The sequence below is a fragment of the Pelophylax lessonae genome, assembly GCF_965119305.1.
Source record: "Pelophylax lessonae genome assembly, chromosome: 9".
Taxonomy (NCBI): domain Eukaryota; kingdom Metazoa; phylum Chordata; class Amphibia; order Anura; family Ranidae; genus Pelophylax; species Pelophylax lessonae.
The window spans coordinates 47,980,270-48,002,397 of record NC_138776.1 but is presented as its reverse complement, the minus strand read 5'-3'; the positions used below and the strand labels follow the sequence as shown (position 1 = coordinate 48,002,397).

General features: G+C 45.6%; 1 protein-coding gene across 1 annotated transcript in view; it reads left to right on the top strand.

Annotated features, from left to right (window-relative positions):
* The window catches only part of GPAM (glycerol-3-phosphate acyltransferase, mitochondrial), an 86,444-nt gene that overhangs the window by 26,082 nt on the left and 38,234 nt on the right, over positions 1 to 22,128 (top strand). The window contains exons 7-11 of the mRNA XM_082268372.1: positions 1,046 to 1,145; positions 12,181 to 12,393; positions 14,522 to 14,635; positions 14,727 to 14,812; positions 18,801 to 18,910. Coding sequence (XP_082124498.1) covers positions 1,046 to 1,145; positions 12,181 to 12,393; positions 14,522 to 14,635; positions 14,727 to 14,812; positions 18,801 to 18,910 — 623 coding nt within the window. The remainder of the gene's footprint in view (positions 1 to 1,045; positions 1,146 to 12,180; positions 12,394 to 14,521; positions 14,636 to 14,726; positions 14,813 to 18,800; positions 18,911 to 22,128) is intronic.

Genomic DNA, 22,128 nt, shown 5'->3' with positions numbered 1-22,128 from the left:
CTTATGGATGGGTCTCGGACAGGGTTGACCGCTTCTTCTGCGACCATTCCCAGATGGATCAGACTGTGATTCAGGCCTTTTCCATCAAGGGTCCGGTTCCTCCTTTCCCTATCAAGGTGCACTCTACTTGGGTGCTCAGTGCCTTCCGTCATCAGGCGTCAGTAAACAGGTTTGCAAGGCGGCCACCTGGTCATCGGTGCACACTTTCACAAAGTTCTATAAAGTTGGATGTGTTGGCATCTGCGGATGCCTCTTTTGGTTGCAGGGTTTTGCAGGCTGCTGTTTTGAGGACTTTGTCCTCTTTGAGGGTGTATTGTTTTTTTTCAGGTGGGCTCCAGTTGTTTTGGTTAAGCCCCTGTTGCCTGGTTGGCTACTGTTTTTAGCCCTGGGAATTTTTTGCTGTTCCCATCCCTCATGTTTAACAAAACTGAGTACCTATAGCAGAGAGAGGGAGTATAGCCCCTGGGACTGCCTATAGGCGTAGCCAGACTTTTTTTCTGCCTAGTGTACTACTCCTATAGGGGGCAGTATAACCCAATGGTTGACAATATCAGGAGCTGTGTCTGTCAATCCCATTTTATAATATAATATAAAATGTGTGTGTAAATAAATATTAAAATTGACATTTTTAAAACACCCCCCATCACCCCTGTACACACCCCATATAAAAAGCACAGCACAGGGTGAGCACAGGTTTGTAAACACTAACTGTGCCACACATGTGAGCAATAATGTTAGGTCATAATTAATGCTAAAAATATATGTAAACCTCCACCTCATAAAACAATTAATCAGTTAAAATTTTTCAGAATCTTAATAAGCAAATATAGTACAGCATAAAAAAATATATTTTTTGGCGGTATTGGGGGGGTTACAGTAATTCCTAGAAAAGCTTGAAGATTTTATCATGCGTGCAGATAATTTTAAAAAATTGCCCCGGTAGGCAAGTGGTTCAGCATTTGCCAACAAAGAATGTATTTTTGTGTGAATATATAATATGTGTTCTTGCAAACTAGAAATAAACTGCTTCTTTCTTATTGGACAGTACTTTGATTCGCTTGTTGGGCGGGTTCTTCATTCGGCGAAAACTTGATGAAACCCCGGATGGCAAAAAAGACATTCTGTACAGATCCTTGTTAAACGGGGTAGGTACCAAAGTAGTCTTTCAGAATAACGTTGTCCACCTTCTCATTGGCTGTGTCCTTGTAGTTGAATGTTTAAGAATAGCATTGTCCACCTTCTTACTGGTTGTGCTTTATAGTTGAGCATTTTTGGAACGTTTCAGAATAACATTGTTTGTCTTCTCATTGGCTGCGTCTTGTAGTTAAATGTTTTTGGAATGTTTAGGACACTGCCTTCTTATTAAACTTTATTAACTTTAGTTAGAAAATTAACTCTTGCTAGATGACTTCAGACTGGCCTTTTTTGCAGGTATAGATTAAGGATCAACCGATTATCGGTGGGGCGGATTATCGGAGGCCGATATTCCATTTTTTTTTAAGTATTGCTATCAGCCACAAACTTGCCGATATTGCTTCAGGTGGTTGTACCGGAATGATGGCTGCAGCTAGAGGCATTACCCCGGTACCGTTGTTTAGAGCCCTTGTCATTACAAGCTGCTCGATTTGTCATTACAAGAAGCGGGAGGGGGACATCCCCTCTCCGCTGATTAAAAGGACAGTGTAAAAATAAAAACTTTACATTTGCAAAATATCTGCACCTAATATCTGCCTGAAGGGTGGCCAGAAAATCAGTATCTGCCCTCAAAAAGCTATATTGGATGATCCCTATTATAGATATGTAAAACATTAAAAATAAGTGTCTATACTGTATAAAATCCAGTGATATGCTGTCTCCCCCTGCTCTGCACATGCCCAGTTGCTATCCATTGTTAGATACTGACGAATTTGTAGAAGCAGATCTGCTTACAGCCTTAGAGCAGAATTAAACCCTCTTATTGTTTACAGCCAAGGAAGCTGCTTCTGTTTGATCTGCAACTGCCATGGCGCTGTACATGTGATCAGTTATGACACCAGCTATTTAATGGTTTGACAGTTTGGTTGAGGACACAAACAAATATGACAGTTGGCAAACCCGGCATTCCAGTAATGTAACTGTTTGATATATATATATATATTTTTTTTTTTATACCGTTAAAACGATAGGGTTACAGTGAGGGTAAAAAGTATTTGATCTGCTGCTGATTTTGTATGTTTGCCCACTGACAAAGAAATAATCAGTTTATAATTTTAATGGCAGGCTTATTTTAACAGTGAGAGACAGAATAACAACAAAAATCCAGAGAAATACATTTAAAAAAGGTTATAAATTGATTTGCATTTTAATTAGTGAAATATGTATTTGACCCCTTCGCAAATCATGACTTAGTACTTGGTGGCAACACCCTTGTTGGCAAACACAGAGGTAAGACGTTTCTTGTAGATACATCTCAGGAGGGATTTTGTCCCACTCCTCTTTGCAGATCCTCTCTAAGTCATTAAGGTTTGGATGCTGATGTTTGGTAACTTGAACCTTCAGCTCCCTCCACATATTCTCTATGGAATTAAGGTTTGGAGACTGGCTAGGCTACTCCAGGACCTTAATGTGCTTCTTCTTGAGCCACTCCCTTGTTGCCTTGGCCGTGTGTTTTGGGTCTATGTCATGCTGGAATACCCATCCACGACCCATTTTCAATGCCCTGGTTGAAGGAAGGAGGTTCTCACCCAAGATTTGATCATCCCTTTGATGCGGTGAAGTTGTCCTGTCCCCTTAGCAGAAAAACACCCGCAAAGCATAATGTTTCCACCTCCATGTTTGATGGTAGGGATGGTGTTCTTGGGGTCATAGGCAGCTTTCCTCCTCCTCCTCCAAACACAGTGAGTTGGGTTGACGCCAAAGAGCTTGATTTTGGTCTCATCTGACCACAAGAATTTCACCCAATTCTCCTCTGAATCATTCAGATGTTCATTAGCAAACTTCAGACGTGCCTGTACATGTGCTTTCTTGAGCAGGGGGACACTGCCGGATTTCAATCCTTCACAGCATAGTGTGTTACCAATTATTTTATTGGTGACTATGGTCCCAGCTGCCTTGAGATCATTGACAAGATTCTCCCGTGTAGTTCTGGGCTGATTCCTCACCGTTCTCATGATCATTGAAACTCCACGAGGCGAGATCTTGCATGGAGCCCCAGACCGAGGGAGATTAAGAGCCGGTTCACACTGGGGCGACTTGTCAGGCGACTTGGTCGCCTGACAGGTCGCCTGCCATAGATTAGCACAGGACTCGTTCTAATAGGAGCGACACAAGTCGCTCCGACTTAGAAAAAGGGTCCTGTACTACTTTGGGGTGACCTGCATTGACTTCAATGATATGAAGTCCGTGCATGTCGCTCCGAGGTCGCGGTGTGCGCTGTGCACCGCGACTTCACAGGTCGCCCCAGCAAGTCGGGTCACCTGTATGTGAACCGGCTCTGACAGTTATTTTGTGTTTCTTCCATTTGCAAATAATCGCACCAACTTTGTCACACTCACACCAAGCTGCTTGGCGATGGTTTTGTAGCACATTCTAGCCTTGTGTAGATCTACAACAGACTATAGGCAAATGTTATGCTGTGATAGCGGAGAACATTCATAAGAATCATTTAAAGGTTATAAAGGTAAGCTAATTTGACAGACAAATTTATTCTCTTACCTGTCAGTTAAGGCCTGAGAGGACAGAAACTATCATCTACTGTATTTCAACAATCACCCAACTGTAGGAGATACAATATGGATTCCACAAGCAAACTAAACTGGAGCCTTTCCCCAGCAGTGCCCCCTAGTGGCAGAAATGCATATTTCTCTTGTTTGAGAACTACATATTTGCATATATGTATGAAAAAAACCATCAATCCATCCAGTTCAACCCATAAAGTGTGTGTGTGTGTGTGTGTTTACTGTTAACCGTACATCTTATACCCCTGTATGTTGTTGTCTTTAAGGTGCCCATCTAATCGTTTTTTGAAAATCAGAAGTACAATGCAGAAGTAACTGCATTGAGAAGTACAATGTTACTTGAACTGTATTCCAGGATTTGCTTGTCTTCAGCTGAGAGAACTTGCAATAATTTTAGGATATTCTATAAAATCACAGAAATCTTTCATTAACCACTTGTCCTTAGGTGGATGTCATATGACGTCCTGGAGTTTAAGTCGTTAAATCTGAATGATGCCTGCAGCCGCAGGCATCATACAGATATTGTTTTTTTTTTTTTTTTTTTAGCAGATGATTCCCTGCAATGTGAAAAACAATCATAGTGGCTGTTAAGCCGATTGATTGTTTTTACAGGCTTTTACTGGCTTGCCTGTGCGATCGGTGAGCCGGAGAATGAATCAGCTGGCAGCTGGCATTTACCATAGAGCTGACCGAGGACCATATGGTCCCCGGCCATCCCTATGACCTTTGGAGGCTAGGAGCGACGTCATGAGGTCACTTCTGGAAGATTCTTCACGATTCTGGAAGATGTAAACACTGCCGTATTTTTAACTTATATTCTGAGATTGTTTTTGTTTTTTTTGTTTTTTTTATCTCCGGCTTTCCAGCCTAGAGGAGTGATTGTGTGACTTATAGACCCCCAGATCTCTCTATAAAGAGGACCTGTCATGCCCTATTCCTGTTACAAGGGATGTTTATATTCATTGTAATAGGAATAAAAGTGATCAAAAAAAAATTAAGGGAAAGTGTAAAAATAAAACGTTAAAAAAAAAAAAATTGAAAATGCCCCTGTTCTCGCTTGCTCGCACGCAGAAGCGAACGCATGCGTAGGTCGCTCTCATATATGTAAACACCATTCAGTCCACACATGTGGGGTATCGCTATGAACGTTAGAGTGAGAGCAATAATTCTAGCACTAGACCTCCTCTGTAACTCTAAACTGGTAAACTTTAAAGCTTAGCCTATCCAGATTTTCAAGTATCGAAGTTTGGTGCCATTCCACGAGTGTGCGCAATTTTAAAGAATGACATGTTGGGTATCTGTTTTGCATAACATTATCTTTCACATTCTATAAAAAAAATTGGGCTGACTTTAGTGGGTTTTTTTTGATTGGTTTGCGCAAAAGTTATTGCGTTTACAAACTACGAGAAAGATTTTCATTTTTTTTTTTTTTTTACGGCGATCTGCTATTTTTTTTCCTTTCTCTTTATTTTTTTGTGGGACTGCCAAATTGCGGCGGACAGATCGGACCCCTGACTGACATTTTTGACACTTTTGTGGTCTATCAGCGACATTACTACAGTAATCAGTTCTATAAATATGCACTGTTACTGTAATAACGACACTGGCAGGGAATGGGTTAACTTTATTCGTGATCAAGGGGTTAAGTGTGTCCCTAGGGGCGTGATTCTAACTGTGGGGGGCGTGGCTTGTGATGTAATCACAGAGACATACGATCCTACATAGCAGGATCGCATAGCCTCTGTATTTACATCAGGGAGAATGACAGACGGCTGTGTTTACATCAGCCGTCTGTCTTTCTCCCTCTGCAGCGGGGGATCGCGAGTGGCCGGCGGACATCGGAGCCGCCGGTCACTCGCGCTAGCTCCCCAGGGAATGAGCGCCCCTCACAGGCGGCTGTGCAAGCGACGTACCCCTACGTCACTTTGCCCAGCAGCGGCTGCCTGCCGCAGTATATCTGCGGTGGGCGGTCGTTCTGTGGTCAATTTTTTCAATTTCCTAAGAAAGTTGCTTTTAAAAAAATTCCTGCGCATATACTGTGTGACATAAAAAGTTGTAACGACTGCCATTTTATTCCCTAGGGTCTCTGCTAATTTTTCTAGCAAAAAAATATTTTTTATCATTGTAAAAGTATGAATCTCCCCCCCCCCAATTTTTCCAGGATAAAAAAAAACACGCTTTGAAAAAAAAGAACATTTCTCTATCGCTCATTGACAGACGTAGTCTTCTTGATTCTCAAGAGCTGGGTTATGTTGTCTCCGCAGGAGTAGGACTAGGCAGAATGACAAAACGTTCTGGCTCCACCCTAGGGGGCAGTCCCTGAGGGTATATCCTCCCTCTCTCTGCTACAGGGAATCAGTTTTTTTCTGTCTAGTCAGGAGTAAGGACCTAAGTTCCTTGCTGGGATCTTTTGGTCCTGGCAAGACTTTTTTTCTTTAAGAAAAAGACATTTTTTAGGTAGTTTTCTCCAGTGTTTTTTTCCTGTGAGATCTTCAAGCAAAAATGCCGGACTGGGCGACACTTGTGGTCACCCCAGCCGGCCTACGAGCGCGTGCAGACCAGGCATTGCGCTTGGTCGGCCGCGACATATTCAAGTAAGTATGCGGGGCCGGGCGACGGGCTGTATGTGAGATCCAGTGGTCACCCCGGTTTCTGCCTAAAAGCGCGTGCAGACCAGTGCGCTGAGTCGGCCGCGACGGAGTCCCAGTAAAGGGACTGACTTTGCGAGTTAAAAGCTCGCTTGGACGCCAGGACCAGAGAGTCGAGGCGTCCACAAACCCCCACCTCGGTGGAGAGGGTATTATGAAGAGAGGGTGCCTGTCGGTTCGGTAAAACGTTCCCTTTTTTCCTCATTTATGAGGCAGTATATATTATGGGCCCCTCCAGATATGGTCAGTATATATCTGACACTTACAAGTCCCCCTTGTAATACAGCATGTGTTTGTGGGAAGTGGACTTGGTTCAAGAGCTAACACTCTACCCAGCAGACTGTAACATTACAGCAAACATAGGAGGTATAATCCTACCTTATGTGCAGTGTATCTCTGTAGATCCATATGTCACCTCTCAGCAGAGTGCAGGTGGATGTGCTGGGAAGACGATATCGGCGGTCCGCCGCCATTTTGCCGTAGACCGAATGCATGTATGTCCTCAGGTCACGCCGGCCGCCATGTTTTTGGAGTCTTATGTCTCTTCTATGGGGGCGGCCATGTTTTGTGAGCCCAGCTTCCTCGTGGAGGGCTGGGAACGCCGGAAGGCGTACACAGGGGGCGGAGCCACGCCTTCTGCCCGGGAAAAAGCAAACAGCTCCTTCCAGTCTGTGTAAGACAGACGCTGGCTGCAGTTTGTTGGAAACTGCACTGCATCGGTTGGTGAGCCTTGGGGGTCCCTCTCTCTCTCTCTCTCTGGGATCGAGAAGCAGGTACTCTGAGGGGCGCTATTGCGCTAGGGGGAGACACACAAAAAAAAAAAAAAAAAAAAGGTTTTTTTGTTTATTGCTGGCAAAAAGTGTCCTGTATTAACATGGACCCTGCCACTCATGTATCTCCTCCGGATCCCCTCGAGGGGTCTGCGGGATCCTCCAGCACCCCATTGACAATTGAATCTTTGTCAGCCATTATGGAAACTTTTGTGTCCCGGGTGGAAGTGGCTTGTCAGGGACAGGGCGCAAGAAAGCGACCCCCGCCTAACCCCTTATTATCTGAAACCTCGGATTCAGACTCTGAGCCTATTTCTGCAGTTGCAGGTACTTCATCTGGTATTGGTTTTCTCGGGTCCTGTCTCTTCAGACAGTGAGGAGGATGTTTCGGCATCTGCCATAGCCCGAGAGGAAGCGTTGGTAAACGCACTCATTGTATCTGTTCAAGAGACTTTAAGGTTACAGGGTATTCCATCAGAAATAGCTGAAACTGAGATCCCCTTTGGGACTAAAAAGCGCATCAAAGTGGCAAAGGTTTTTCCATTGCCCAAATGTTTTGGCAATCCAATCGATGAAGAATGGCGTCTGCCAAAACGCACTTTTAATATTTCCAAACGCATTGACAGGCGTTATCCGTTTGAGGAAACCCTTATTAAGAAATGGACAGAACCACCTGTGGTGGATTCACCAATTGCTAGATTGAATAAAGCCACGGTTATTCCTTTAGAAGACGCTCCGTCTTTTAAAGATCCAGTGGATCGCAAGATAGAAGCTATGTCTCGCACCATGTTCTCCTTGATTGGATCAGCTTTCAGGCCAATAATTGCTATTGGTCTGGTTTCGCAGGCTGTAACTGAATGGACCAAGTGGTTACGCCGGGACTTAGAAGAAGTCCCTCAGGCGGTATCAGATTTGTTGGAACAAATGATACAGGGGTTACAGTTTGTATGTGATGCGGCGTTAGACGCCACTCCATTAATGGCGCGAGCATCAGTCTCAGCAGTGGTTCTCAGGCGTACACTGTGGCTAAAAGGTTGGATAGCCGACCAAGGTTCCAAAAAAGCATTGGCTAATATCCCCTTTTCAGGAGAACGTCTATTTGGAGCCAACTTAGATGAGATCATTAAGGATCTCACCGGTGGAAAAAGCACCTTTTTACCGCAAAATTTTAAAGGTAGAGGAACTCGTCAAAGACGAGGGCCTTCTTTTTCTGCTCACAAGAGGTTTTTTCGTCCAGCGGGTGAAAAAACTAAGTCCTCCAAGGTTCCTACAGGAGGCGTCAGGGGTCGTTGGTCGGGCAAGCAAAAGCCCGCCCCCTCCAGACCTGAAGATAAACCATCCAAAGCCTGAAGGTGCGCCCCCACCCATAACTGGGGTGGGGGGACGTCTTCGCCGGTTCCCGGATCCATGGCTTTCCAGAATCCCGGACAAATGGGTTTGCGAAGTCATAAAGTCAGGGTACAAGATCGAGTTTCGATCTCTCCCACCGGCGCGATTCTTCCCTTCCAATATCCGACTATCTCCGGATCGTCTAGAAGATCTGCGGAGAGCAGTCACAGATCTACTACAACAAGGAGTGGTAGTCCACGTTCCTTGGACAGAACGGTTTCAAGGGTTTTATTCAAACCTGTTTACAATACCCAGGAAAGAGGGCAAAGTGCGTCCAATTCTGGACTTAAGAGCACTCAATTCTTTCGTCAACATAAGAAGATTCAGAATGGAGTCCATTCGCACGGTAGCAGCCTTCCTGCATCCAGGGGATGTCCTAGCGTCCATAGACATCAAGGACGCCTATCTTCACATTCCCATTTTCGCAGGACATCAGCGTTTTCTACGCTTTTCCGTAGAGGAGAACCACTATCAGTTTGTGGCGTTACCTTTCGGTCTCGCCACGGCTCCGCGGGTCTTCACAAAAGTGTTGGCCCCAATGTTGGCACTTCTGCGCCAAAGAGGTATATCGATTCTAGGTTACCTAGACGATCTTCTGCTTCATGCAGAGTCTCCTCAGACCTTGCTACAAAACATAGAAATTACTATGATTTCTTTACAGGAATTCGGGTGGCTGGTGAACCAGCAAAAGTCTTTTCTGGTTCCCACCCAGAGGCTCGAATATCTGGGTCTAATTCTAGACACAGTCAGGACAAGAGTGTTTCTTCCGGTAGGGAAACTTCGAAAGATTCAATCAGCAGTCCAGTTGTTACTGTCCAACAGCTGGTCTTCCCTTCGGACTTGCATGAGGGGTCTGGGGTTGATGGTGGCTTCATTCGAAGCAGTCCCATTTGCCCAGTCCCATACCCGAATTCTTCAGCAAGAGATTCTCCTCAGATGGAATCGGAATCCGGAATCCCTGGACAATCAGATACGATTGAGCAAACAGACCAGAGAGTCTCTGGTTTGGTGGCTTCGGTCTCCAATGCTCAGCCAGGGAAAGTCATTTCTGCCAATATATTGGACGATAGTGACCACGGATGCCAGTCTATCCGGATGGGGAGGAATTCTCGGTCAATTATCTGCCCAGGGACTTTGGTCCTCGGAAGAATCCAGATTACCGATAAATGTATTGGAACTGAGAGCGATCAGACTTTGTCTGATTCACTGGACCGAGCAGCTCCAGGGCAGCCCGGTTCGGATCCAGTCGGACAATGCCACGGCCGTGGCTTATGTCAATCACCAGGGGGGCACCAAGAGTGTCCGAGCGGCCAAAGAAGTGGCTTGCATTCTTCGCTGGGCGGAACGATTTGTTCCAGCAATCTCTGCGGTGTTCATTCCGGGGGTGGAGAATTGGCAGGCAGATTATCTCAGCCGTCAGACCCTGGATCAGGGGGAATGGTCCCTCCATCCAGACGTTTTCCACCAGTTGTGCCTACGGTGGGGCACCCCGGATGTGGATCTGTTGGCATCACGATTCAACAGGAAAGTTCAGAGATTCGTGGCTCGCTCCCGCGATCCTCTAGCAGAAACCGCAGACGCACTGATCGCCCCGTGGGGGCAATACCAGCTAATATATGCCTTCCCTCCTCTCGCGTTACTGCCAAGACTTCTTCGCAGGGTAGAGGAGGAAGGAATCCCAGTAATCCTGGTAGCTCCGGACTGGCCTCGTCGAGCTTGGTACGCCGACATGGTCAGACTGGTGGCGGACGTCCCGTGGAGACTTCCTCTCAGAGAGGATCTACTGTCTCAGGGACCGATCCTCCATCCTGCTTTACGATCGCTGGCTTTAACGGCCTGGCTATTGAGACCCAGGTGCTGAAGGACAAAGGTTTGTCAGCTTCAGTTATTCCTACTCTAGTTGAAGCAAGGAAAGCGACTTCCAGAAAGATTTATCATCGCACATGGAAGTCCTACATTGCATGGTGTGAACCTTTGGGGTTCCGTCCTCGGTCTTATTCGATTAGTCGAATATTGGCTTTTCTGCAACAAGGGGTTGAGCAGAAACTGGCCTTGAGTACTATCAAGGGTCAGGTCTCAGCATTAGCCATCTTCTTTCAGAAGCCTTTGGCTACTCATTCCTTGGTGCGGAATTTCATCCAGGGGGTGCGACATCTGGCTCCGCCAGTGCACGCGCCGTTACCCCCCTGGGATCTTAATTTAGTGTTGTCGGTTCTTCAGAAACCTCCCTTTGAAGATATTAGGGAGATTCCTCTACCCACGTTGTCCCAGAAGGTGGCCTTCTTGGTGGCTATTACTTCTGCACGCAGGGTGTCAGAACTGGCCGCATTATCTTGTCGTTCACCATATCTGGTGGTTCATAGAAATAAGGTGGTTCTTCGTCCGAATCCATCCTTCCTACCAAAAGTAGTTTCAGAATTTCATCTGAATGAAGAAATTGTATTACCTTCCCTGTGTCCTAAGCCCAGTCATCCTCGGGAATTTGCTTTGCACTCCTTGGATGTGGTCCGGGCGATCAGGGTATACTTGAAAACGACAGACTCGTTTCGCAAGACGGATTCACTTTTTGTGATCCCAGATGGACCCAAAAAGGGGTTGCCTGCATCTGCCGCGACCATTTCCAGATGGATCAGACAGACGATAGTGCAGGCTTATTCTATTAAGGGTCGGGAGCCCCCGTTCCCTGTTAAGGCGCACTCCACTCGGGCACTTAGTGCGTCATGGGCCTTTCGCCATCAGGCGTCAGTGGTCCAGGTGTGCAAGGCGGCTACCTGGTCGTCGGTGCATACCTTCTCTAAACATTATAAAGTTGATGTAATGGCATCGTCTGATGCCTCATTTGGCCGCAAGGTTTTGCAGGCCGCAATTTGAGGAGACCAGTGGTCTACCTCGAGGGTTTTTTTCCGTTGGAAAATTTTTTCTTTAGTCTCATTCTTTGTTTATAATGAGCCTTTAAAACTTCTAGTTTGGCACCGGTTGGGCCTACTAGATTGGATTTGATTTTGTCAATCCCACCCCTCATTTGTGGCACTGCTTCTGGATGTCCCAGCTCTTGAGAATCAAGAAGACTACGTCTGTCAATGAGCGATAGAGAAAAATGGATTTTTGTAAGAACTTACCGTAAAATCCTTTTCTCTTAAGCTCATTGACAGACGTAGTACCCGCCCCTCTATCATTGAGTTGGGTTGGGTTAATTTCTCTGTACTGCTTTAAACAGAACTGATTCCCTGTAGCAGAGAGAGGGAGGATATACCCTCAGGGACTGCCCCCTAGGGTGGAGCCAGAACGTTTTGTCATTCTGCCTAGTCCTACTCCTGCGGAGACAACATAACCCAGCTCTTGAGAATCAAGAAGACTACGTCTGTCAATGAGCTTAAGAGAAAAGGATTTTACGGTAAGTTCTTACAAAAATCCATTTTTCCAGGCCTTCCCATCTCTACTCATAGTTGAATGTTTGGGAAAAACATTCTTCCCGTTTAAACTGTGCCTGTGAATAGCGTCGTCCATCTACTTATTGGCCATGCCTTGTAGTTGAATGTGTTTTTGGATCGTTTGGGAAAAACATTGTCCTCCCTATTAATGGCTGTGCCTTGTAGTTGAATGTTTTTTATGTTTGGCAATAATGTTGTCCGTCTTCTCATTGGCTGTGTCTTCCAGTACATTGAGCAGCTCCTTTGCAAGCATCAGTTCTTGGAGATCTTTCTGGAAGGAACGCGCTCTCGCAGTGGCAAGACCTCGTGTGGCAGAGCTGGCATCCTGTCGGTCGTTGTGGACACACTTTGCGACAGCTCCGTCCCCGATGTCCTTGTCATACCCGTGGGGATATCTTATGACCGTATCATTGAGGGACATTATAATGGGGAGCAGCTGGTAAGTGCCAAGTTTAATTTTTTATTTTTTTATTTTTTGTTGTGCCCATCCTAAGTTCTTATCATCCTATTTATGAACCTGTAAGGTTTCCATGCGTAGTTTTGTTTTCTGAGGTAATGATTTGCTTTCCTTACCCCTTCCTTTGAGTGGTTACTTTGTCTCCATTCTCTGACCCTTTTTCATTTTTTAGGCCCGGGTCACACTGGTGCGACTTGCGCTCCAACTTTGGGAGCACATGGTGCATGAGAAGTCGCCCCCCAATTGAGTGCATTGGGACTGTTCTAATAGGAGCGACTTGAGTCGTTCCGACTTAGAAAATGGTTCTACTACTTTTGAACCGACTTCGGCACGACTTGCATTGACTTCTGTTAACCACTGTGTATTTACATCGCTACTTTGATGTTCTGATGCCATAACCCCGGTATTTTCTTACACAGTCGGCGGTCCTCTTTCACATAAAAGTGGTCCCAGCGGCGGATTCGTATTGAAGGTGCGCTTTAAAGGGTAAATCCACTTTCGTGGGGAAAAAAGGAAATAAAGAAGGAAACAATATAGCGTATACAATTGCGACACAAGTCATATTGTAATTGAATGATGTTAAAAACTACCTTTCCTTTTCAATCTGCAGCTCTATAATTTTCTATTGAGTGCAATGCAATATGGCTACCTGGAGATGTTCCCCCCCCCCCCCCCCTCGAAAACATAATTTCCTGCTTGTGTGATTGGCTCACCAATTTTCCTAGAAGTTTGCACGAAGATACAAGGCCGATTTCAGGCACCCCCTGCAACATTTTTGACGAGATACTCCCACTAGGAACATGTCTAAATGGATGCAGACCTTGCCACTTTTCTCATTTAGTGCTCTGCAGCTGCACAGCTAATTGATAATTATGAAACCACTCCCATTAGACCCTCAACACACAGAGGAACAAACAGTGATTTCTTCAGAATAACAATACGGACCGCGCAGCGTGCAGGGCTCGGGAGTGCGCGCCGCACGGTGTGCAGGGCTCGGGAGTGCGCGCCGCACGGTGTGCAGGGCTCGGGAGTGCGCGCCGCACGGTGTGCAGGGCTCGGGAGTGCGCACCGCACGGGGCCAAGAGTGACTGCCAGGAGCTGAGTCACTGATAACGTTTAGTTTGCACACATTTACAAATACATGTGTAAGCTGCAGAGGCCACGGAAAGGCACCCGATTGTTATCCGCAGTCCTAACCCTATACGTTTTTGAAAGCCTCAATAGTAGATGCAGTGTTACATAGTAGTTGAGGTTGAATAAAGACAATAGTCCATCCAGTTCAACCTGTGTAGGTGTGTGTGGACATAATGATTTCCCATACCCCTGAATGTTCTGATCCTTGAGATGTACATCCAATAGTCTTTTAAAAGTAGTCATACTCCTCGCAGTTACTAACACGTGTGGTTATGAATTCCACAATCTTGTAGCCCTTACTGTAAAAAAACCCTTTGTAGCCTAAGGTTAAATTTCTTCTCCTCCAATCGAATTGTATGGCCTCGTGTTCTCATGTATTCATTGCGACTGAACAGTTTTTTTTTTTATGTTAAGATCACCGTTGAGGTACTTGTAAGTTGCTATCATGTCCCCTCTCAGTAGTATCTCTAGTAGGCTCTGAAAAATGTATAGAGTTAGGACCACAGGTAATAATGGGCTGCCTTGTCCTGGCCTCTGCAGCTTACACATGTATTTGCAAATGTGTGCAAACGAAACCCCTGTTTTTAATGCAAACTGTTACATAGGACAATTTGATTGATTGCAGGCTGGCTGAGAAGTTGAGCTGGGAAATTTCTTTGGTTTTGTTTTACGCAGTTATGCTCCACCTGCACCCTCTGGGGAAAAAAAATCCCTCTTTGCCCCTAGGCCCCCCCCTACTGGACTAATTGAGTCAAGGCCCAGTACAGGAGGGCCATCTCCACCCTAATCAGCAGCCAAGCATGTACCAGTTTATGTCCATGTATAGCTGTATCCCATGGTTGCTTTCTTTGGGAAGCTGTATGAAGCAAATGGTGCTTCTGGAGACTATTTAACTCACTCTAAATTTCTGTACGCTCTTTAACTTTACACAGCCAAATGCATGAGCCCTTAAATCTTTTACTGATCACCATTTTAGGGAAAGCCCAAGAAAGACGAGAGTCTGTGGAGCGTGGCCAGGGGGGTGTTCAGAATGCTGCGCAAAAACTATGGCTGTGTACGAGTAGACTTCGCCCAACCCTTCTCTCTGAAGGTAAGTGACCGACATGGAGTGTCCTCATGCCATGATTTTTCCCAGTACTGTTTGTGTTATATAATGTGATATTTTTTCTCCATGACTTCAGGAATATCTAGAAAACCAGAGACAGAAGCCATCGCCCGCACCTCTCCGTTTAGACCAAGCGCTGCTTCCCGCCATCCTCTCATCCAGGTAAAGCTCAGATGGAGATTCCAAGCAATATCTCTGTTCATAATTCTCCCAGCTGTGTGTTAACCACTTAAGCCCCGGAAGATTTTACCCCCTTCCTGACCAGGGCCTATTTTACAATTCGGCACTGCGTGACTTTAACGGACAATTGCGCGGTCGTGCGACGCTGTACCTAAGCGAATTTAACGTCGTCTTTTTCCCGCAAACAGAGCTTTCTTTTGGTGGTATTTGATCACCTGTGCGATTTTTACTTTTTGCGCTATAAACAAGAAAAGAGCGTCAATTTTTCAAAAATAACAATATTTTTCACATTTTTTTTATATGAAATTCCCCCCCCAAAAAAATGTAAAAATCAAAATTTTTTAACATTTTAGGCCAATTTGTTTTCTGCTACATATGTTTGGTGAAAAAAATTGCAAAAAGCGTATTTTGATTTGTTTGCACAAAAGTTATATAACTAAGGGAAAGATTTTTGTCATTTTTGTTGTTGTTTTTTTTAATGCGTAATGGCGGCGATCTGTGATTTTTTTTTTTTTTTGCGGTACTGCGACATTGCGGCGGACAGATCAGACCCTTGACTGACATTTTTGACACTTTTGGGGTTACCAGTGACGTTTCTACAGTAATCAGTGCTATACATATGCACTGTTACTGTAAAAATGACACTGGCAGTGAAGGGGTTAACTTTTTTTTGAGAGGGAGGGGTTATGTGTGTTCCTAGGGGCGTGATTCTAACTGTGATTGGCTGTGGCTTGAGGTGTAGGAACAGTGATCAACGGTCCTACATAGTAGAACCGTATAATCACTATTCCTACACAGGGGAGAATGACAGGTGGCTTCTTTACATTAGCCGCCTGCCTTTCTCCCGCTCTAACGGACGATCGCGAGTGGCACACGCGCGGGGGGGGGGGGGGTCCGTGACCGCCCGGGAGCGGGCCTCCGGCGGCGCATGCTCGCTCCCTAGAGCCTCACAGGCTAGCGAAGTAGCCCTGCGTCGCTTTGCCTGTGAGGGGCTGACTGCTGCAGTAAATATACTGACGGCAGTCTGCAAGTGGTTAAAGGAGACGCCATTTACCCTGATTTTACAATGTACATTATAAGCTGCAGCAAGTCAGATAGAGCCTGCCTCATTTCTTGGCTGGAGGATGTCCAGCATTATCTAACCTTTTTCGTCCCAGTCTGACTGTTCCTGGTCCCCCACCCCTTTAGTCGGATTTGATTTCTTTCAATCGTAGAGGCTCAGCATCACATGTGGGCATTGTCTAGAGTGGTCTGCCGTGGACGTGTCCCGTCCAGGGGGACTTAATATCACAACCCCAGATCCATCCGATAGTGAAGATGATTCCTCCATGGTTGCAGCAGCGAATGAAAAAGGGCTGGTAGATGCACTTATCACTGCAGTGCGTGAGACTTTAAAAATGGAGGACGCGGCTGATGTAGCCACAGAAGTGGCTGTGTCGTTTGGTAGCGTAAGTCACCTCGTGCTCCAAAGATGTTTTCTTATGTGCCTTATTTTGACAGGTTTTCCTGTAAGGAATAAAAACAACCAAAATTAACCTTTGTGGTCCCCAAACGTTTTGCTGTACGTTACCCTTTTGAGGAGTCACTTTGAAAAAGTGGACTAGTTCACCAGTGGAGGATCCTCCTGTTTTCAGGTTGAATAAAGCAACCATGACCCCAGTAGAGGAATCCCCGTCCTTTAAGGACCCGGCAGACAGGAAAGCCGAGGCTGTGGCACGCAGCATGTTTACTATGGCTGGTTCGGCATTGCGGCCAGTCTTTGCCTTAGCCCTGGTGTCTCAGACCCTAACTGAATGGGCCAAGCTTTGGCGCCAGGGTCTGGGGAGTGAGCAGGTCCCCGCTGCTTATGTTGATTTAGTGGACCCAGTTGGTCCATGGGCTGCAGTTTATTTGTGATGCAGGTTCTGAGTCTGGTGGTATCCACCTTCTAGACAGTTCTGTTTGCACAGTCCTACATGCAGCTCCTTTAGCAGGTTGGACTCCACAGGAAGATACAGAAGTTCGTGATGAGGTCCTCTGACAGACGCCGCAGGCGTCCAAGGGCCAAAAGACCAGCATCATCCTCGGCTCAGGCTACTTCCACAGTTCCTGTGAGGAATCAAGAGCGAGGATCTCCCAATCATCCTGGTGGCCATATAACCTCCCTTGGGGGCTTACTCTCAGAGAAGACCAGTTGTCCCAAGGGCTAATCTACCATCCTTCTTTACAGTCTCTGGTTTTATTGGCTTAGATATTGAAAGCCAGGTACTGAGGGATAGAGGTTTGTCTGGATCAGTGATCCCTACTATGGTGAAGGTGAGGAAGTCGTCTTCCAGCAAGCTATACCGTCGTTCGTGGAAAGTGTACATTTCTTGGTGTGAGTCGGTAGGCGTTCATCCTCGATCCTTTTCTGTGGCTCCGATCTTAACCTTTCTTAAACAGGGCGTTAATCGGTAATGGTCCTGGAGTACCATCAAGGGCCAGGTGTCTACTATGGCAATCTCCTTTCAATGACCCCTAGCCACGCACTCTTTAGTTCGTACCTTCTATTCAGGGGGTTCAACATGTGGCTCTACCTGTATGGTCTCTTTTGCCGTTATGGGATTTAAATTTAGTGCTTTCGGTTTTCCAGAAACCTCCACTTGAAAATATTCAGGAGTTTCCCTTGTCTACGTTAACCACTTGCTGACCGCCACAAGTACATTTACTGCGGCGGTCAGCCCCTCCTGGGCAAAGTGACTTAGTACTACGTCGCTCGCCCAGGAGCCTGTAGGGGGAGAGCGCGTGCCGCCGGAGGTGCGCCCCCGCTCGTTCACGGAGGTCCCCGCGCGAGTGACCGGCGGCTCCGATGTCCGCCGGTCACTTGCGATCTCCCGCTGGAGAGGGAGAAAGGCAGGCGGCTGATGTAAACAAAGCCGCCTGTCATTCTCCCTGATGTAACCGCAGAGATCATATGATCCTGCTATGTAGGATCCTATGTGTCTGTGGTTACATCAAAAGCCACATCCCTCTACAGTTAGAAGCACGCCTCTAGGGACACACTTAACCCCTTGATCTCTGGTAAAGTTAACCCCTTCCCTGCCAGTGTCATTTTTACAGTAACAGTGCATATGTATAGCACTGATTACTGTAGTAATGTCACTGGTACTCCCAAAAGTGTCAAAAATGTCAGTCAGGGATCAATCTGTCCGCCGCAATGTCGCAGTCCCGCAAAAAACAAAATGCAGATCGCTGCCATTACTGGTTAAAAAAAAATAATAAAAATGAAAAAAATCTTTCCCTTAGTTAGTAAACGCAATAACTTTTGTGCAAACCAATCAAAATATGCCCATTGCAATTTTTTTATTTTGTTTACCAAAAATATGTAGCAGAAAACAAATTGGCCTAAAATGTTAAAAAATTTAGATTTTTTTTAATTTTTTTTTTTTAGGGAATTTCATATAAAAAAATTTGAAAATATTGGTATTTTTTCAAAATTTACGCTTTTTTTTTTCTTTATAGCGCAAAAAGTAAAAATCGCACAGGTGATCAAATACCACCAAAAGAAAGCTCTGTTTGTGGGTGAAAAAAAGACATCAATTTCATTTGGGTACAGCGTTGCACAACCGCGCAATTGTCCGTTAAAATCACCCAGTGCCGAATCGCAAAATAGTCCCTGGTCTTTGAGCAGCCAAATCCTCCGGGGTTGAAGTGGTTAAAATCCATTCCATCGATGGACACAGCACCGACCCCCCTATATAGAGTTCTGATACTTCTAATACTGCTTGCTACTAAACTGATTACCTAGAGCAGAGAGGAGGGTTATATACCAAGCTGAGGACGGCCCATAGGGGTAGCAAGGTGTTTTTTGTTCTGCCTAGTCCTACTCTTGGAGGAGGCAATATAACCCAGTAGTTATGATTTATGGAGCCCTATGTCCAGCGATGAACGAATGAGAAATGTTTTTTTCAGTAAGTACAAAAAATCTAATTTGTTTTTTCTTCTGTGTTAGAGCCACAGATGCCGTGAATGAGAGCGTTCTAATCTCTAATCCTGACCTGAAGGTGGATGGCCCAATCAGGAGACAGATAATCTCCAGTCTGGCCAATCATGTCTTGTTTAGTAAGTATAGTTTAATCTTTTAAAATAATATTTTCAGCCCTTACATTTACATGATTCAGAGAGCGTCGTTTCTAAGACTAAAAAAAAAAAACCTAGGGAAATACCATTTTATGTACTTTAATTGGTGGTCATGTGATTGCTTGGTCCCCTCTTCTCCCCCAGCCATAATACACTTATGCCTCGTTTCCACTGAGTGGTACGGTTCGGTTCAGTACGGTTCGGAACGGTACACATTGCGTTTCCACTGCCAATAGTATCCTTTCATGATAGGCGTGGTGTAGCAGGGAAGCTGTGATAGACGATTCTCTGTCAACCAATCAAAGTTTTGCAGAGTGTAGCTCCACCCTGTTGGTACGGTACTAATGTGCTTGGTACCCCAACGAAAGGGTACCAAAAAGTTGTACGGTACGGTTCGGAATTAGGGTACCATTCATAATGGAAACGGCATAAATAGCGTACCGAACCGAACCGTACCAGAAAGCTCAGTGGAAACGAGCCATTAGTGGCTTCCACCAATGTCATACATCCAAGGATCTACTTGTCTCCTATTGGGGGTAATAGCCTTCACTTTTTGTCCTAGAAGCACAACAGGAAGTGAGAGGAAATCTCTCCAAAGTGAGAAAATTCCCCTCATACAGTTGTCACTGGAACAGGTGTTCCCATTGGAAGATTTTACCTCCTATTCCTGGTTTGGTGACAAGTTTTGGATTTCTTGTCGCATTCAGTCCTGTTATGAGGACCACCAGAACAAATGGGAGGGGGGTGCTCTCCCCATAGATGGCAATACTAATCTTTATCATATTTGATCTACAAAGACTTCTGTTCATTTAGATCCTAACTTTCTAAATACAGTACTAATCTAAGTCCTATTTGTTACTTCGTAGCCCTGATGAAGTGGGCCTTTTCCATCCTCGAAACAAGTTTATATTTTTAAAGCTAAACGCAAGGCAGATATAAAAGCCTAAAATAAAGCAGCTCTGTAATTATGAATACACAACATTTATTTTATAAGCTCAAGCTGTGCAAGTACCTGATTGTGATCTGGAGGGGGGACATTAGCGCAGGGGAAGGCAACCTTTGACAGGTGGAGATATAGCTGAACAACATGAAGAAGATCAAAAATCATTGGGGTTCGGCCCAGTTTCTTTGAAAGAAATTAACTAGCAAGACCTTACTAATTATTAAGTTAAACAATAGAGCAGTGGATGTTGTCCGGGGTTTTTTTTTTTTTTTTTTTTTAATTTTACTTTTTTTTTTTTTTTTCATTACAATTTCTTTTTTTTATCAACCCTGTTGGGGGGACTTTGGTAAAATATCAGGTGTCTAAACACACCCTTAATGTCTCAGTTTTGTGACATTTTTTTTTGTCTCCCCGTTCACAAACTGAAGCATAGTAAACACTGTTTAGTATGCTTCAGTTATGAATGAACACAGTGAGTGATCGGTACTGATCATTCACTATGTTCATTCAGAAAAGGAAGGGGCCGGTAAATGACATATTTAGAGTCCCTTTCCACCGCTCTCCTTTCTGAAACAATCCCTCTCAGCAGCTGTTAGGAGAAAAGAATGGGGGATTGGGCAGCAGAAAAAAGGGAAACCTGGGCAAGAGGGATGGGCGGGGGAGGAATTTACTTGAACTGACCTCCCTGTATTTTCCTCCTGCAGCAAGTGAATGCTAGCGGGAGGGAGAGGAGGAGAAGCTGTCCTTAAGCTGCTGCGGGAGGAAAATTACAGGGGAATGGTTCCTGTAAATGCCGCCCCCACTCTTGTCCAGGTTCTTGGGGTTGACAAGGAAGTAAGGCATTTTTGCCTGTCAACTGCCCACTGATTACGATTGGTTGTTGACCCCCACATTACAGTGATAGAGAGATGAGCTTATCACTCTGCTGCTTCTCCTTTCACTCTCAAGTCACAGGCAGGGGGTAAGTCCTGGATGACCTGGGTTGAGGGGAAGTGGGTTGAATAATACTGGGGACTGTCCTCAAACTGAGGACATCTAGTGACTGAAAATAAGTACCGCAGGGGAATCTCTCGATTGAAGCGGTTTTGTTTAATCTCTCAAGATTTCTATCTTTACTTTTTTGTTTTTGGTTGGAGTTGTGCTTTAAACTCTTTCTGGGCTCTAGGAATTTATTGGATTTAAGAAATAAAATGGGGTTCTTACCCTTCGACACTCTATCTAATACACCCCACAGTAAGAAGATATCTGGGGTGTTATATAATCAGGTGTCCCCTATGGTGGGAGTCCCCAACCCCCGATCCACGGACTGGTATGGCCTGTTGATTGCCGGGCATTGCAGCTGGAGGTAAGCAGCGACCATGGTCCCAACAGCACACCGTCCGCTGCTCGGCCATCAACAGACCACGGACAGTACCGGTCTGCGGCCTGGGGATTGGGTTCCCCTGCTGTGCGGCCCTGTCACTGAGCCTAGGTATCTTCTCCCGAGATCTGATCTGGAGAGCGGTAGTCTTTCATATTAACAAGCGGGTAATCACCCGCTTGTTAACATAAGTTGGGCAGCTCCCACCCTCCGTCCAGATCTGCTGACAGGATGACATCGGCACGGGGGTGGGAGACTCAGGAGAAGACACATGGCTTAAAACTGCCTCTACCGTGCCACAGGTAGGACTCTGCAGGGGAGGTAAAGACTGAAATGGGGGAGTGAGAGAGGACATTAGGGAGGAGTGCATGACTGCAAGGGGCACTGTGACTGCAAGGGGCACTGTGATATAAAGGGAACTGCACTGTAAAGGGACACTGCAATCATGACAGTGCTTTTTTTCAGTGCAGTCTCCTTTATGTCACAGAACAACCTTTACCGTGCAGCCCCCATTACATCACCATGTCCCATTACAGTGCAGCCCCCGTTACACCACCATGTCCCATTACAGTGCAGCCCCCCGTTACATCACCATGTCCCATTACAGTGAAGCCCCCTGTTACATCACCACGTCCCATTATAGTGCAGCCCCCTTTTACATCACCATGTCCCATTATAGTGCAGCCCCCTTTTACATCACCATGTCCCATTATAGTGCAGCCCCCTTTTACATCACCATGTCCCATTACAGTGCAGCCCCCTTTTACATCACCATGTCCCATTACAGTGCAGCCCCCTGTTACATCACCACGTCCCATTATAGTGCAGCCCCCTTTTACATCACCATGTCCCATTACAGTGCAGCCCCCCCGTTACATCACCATGTCCCATTACAGT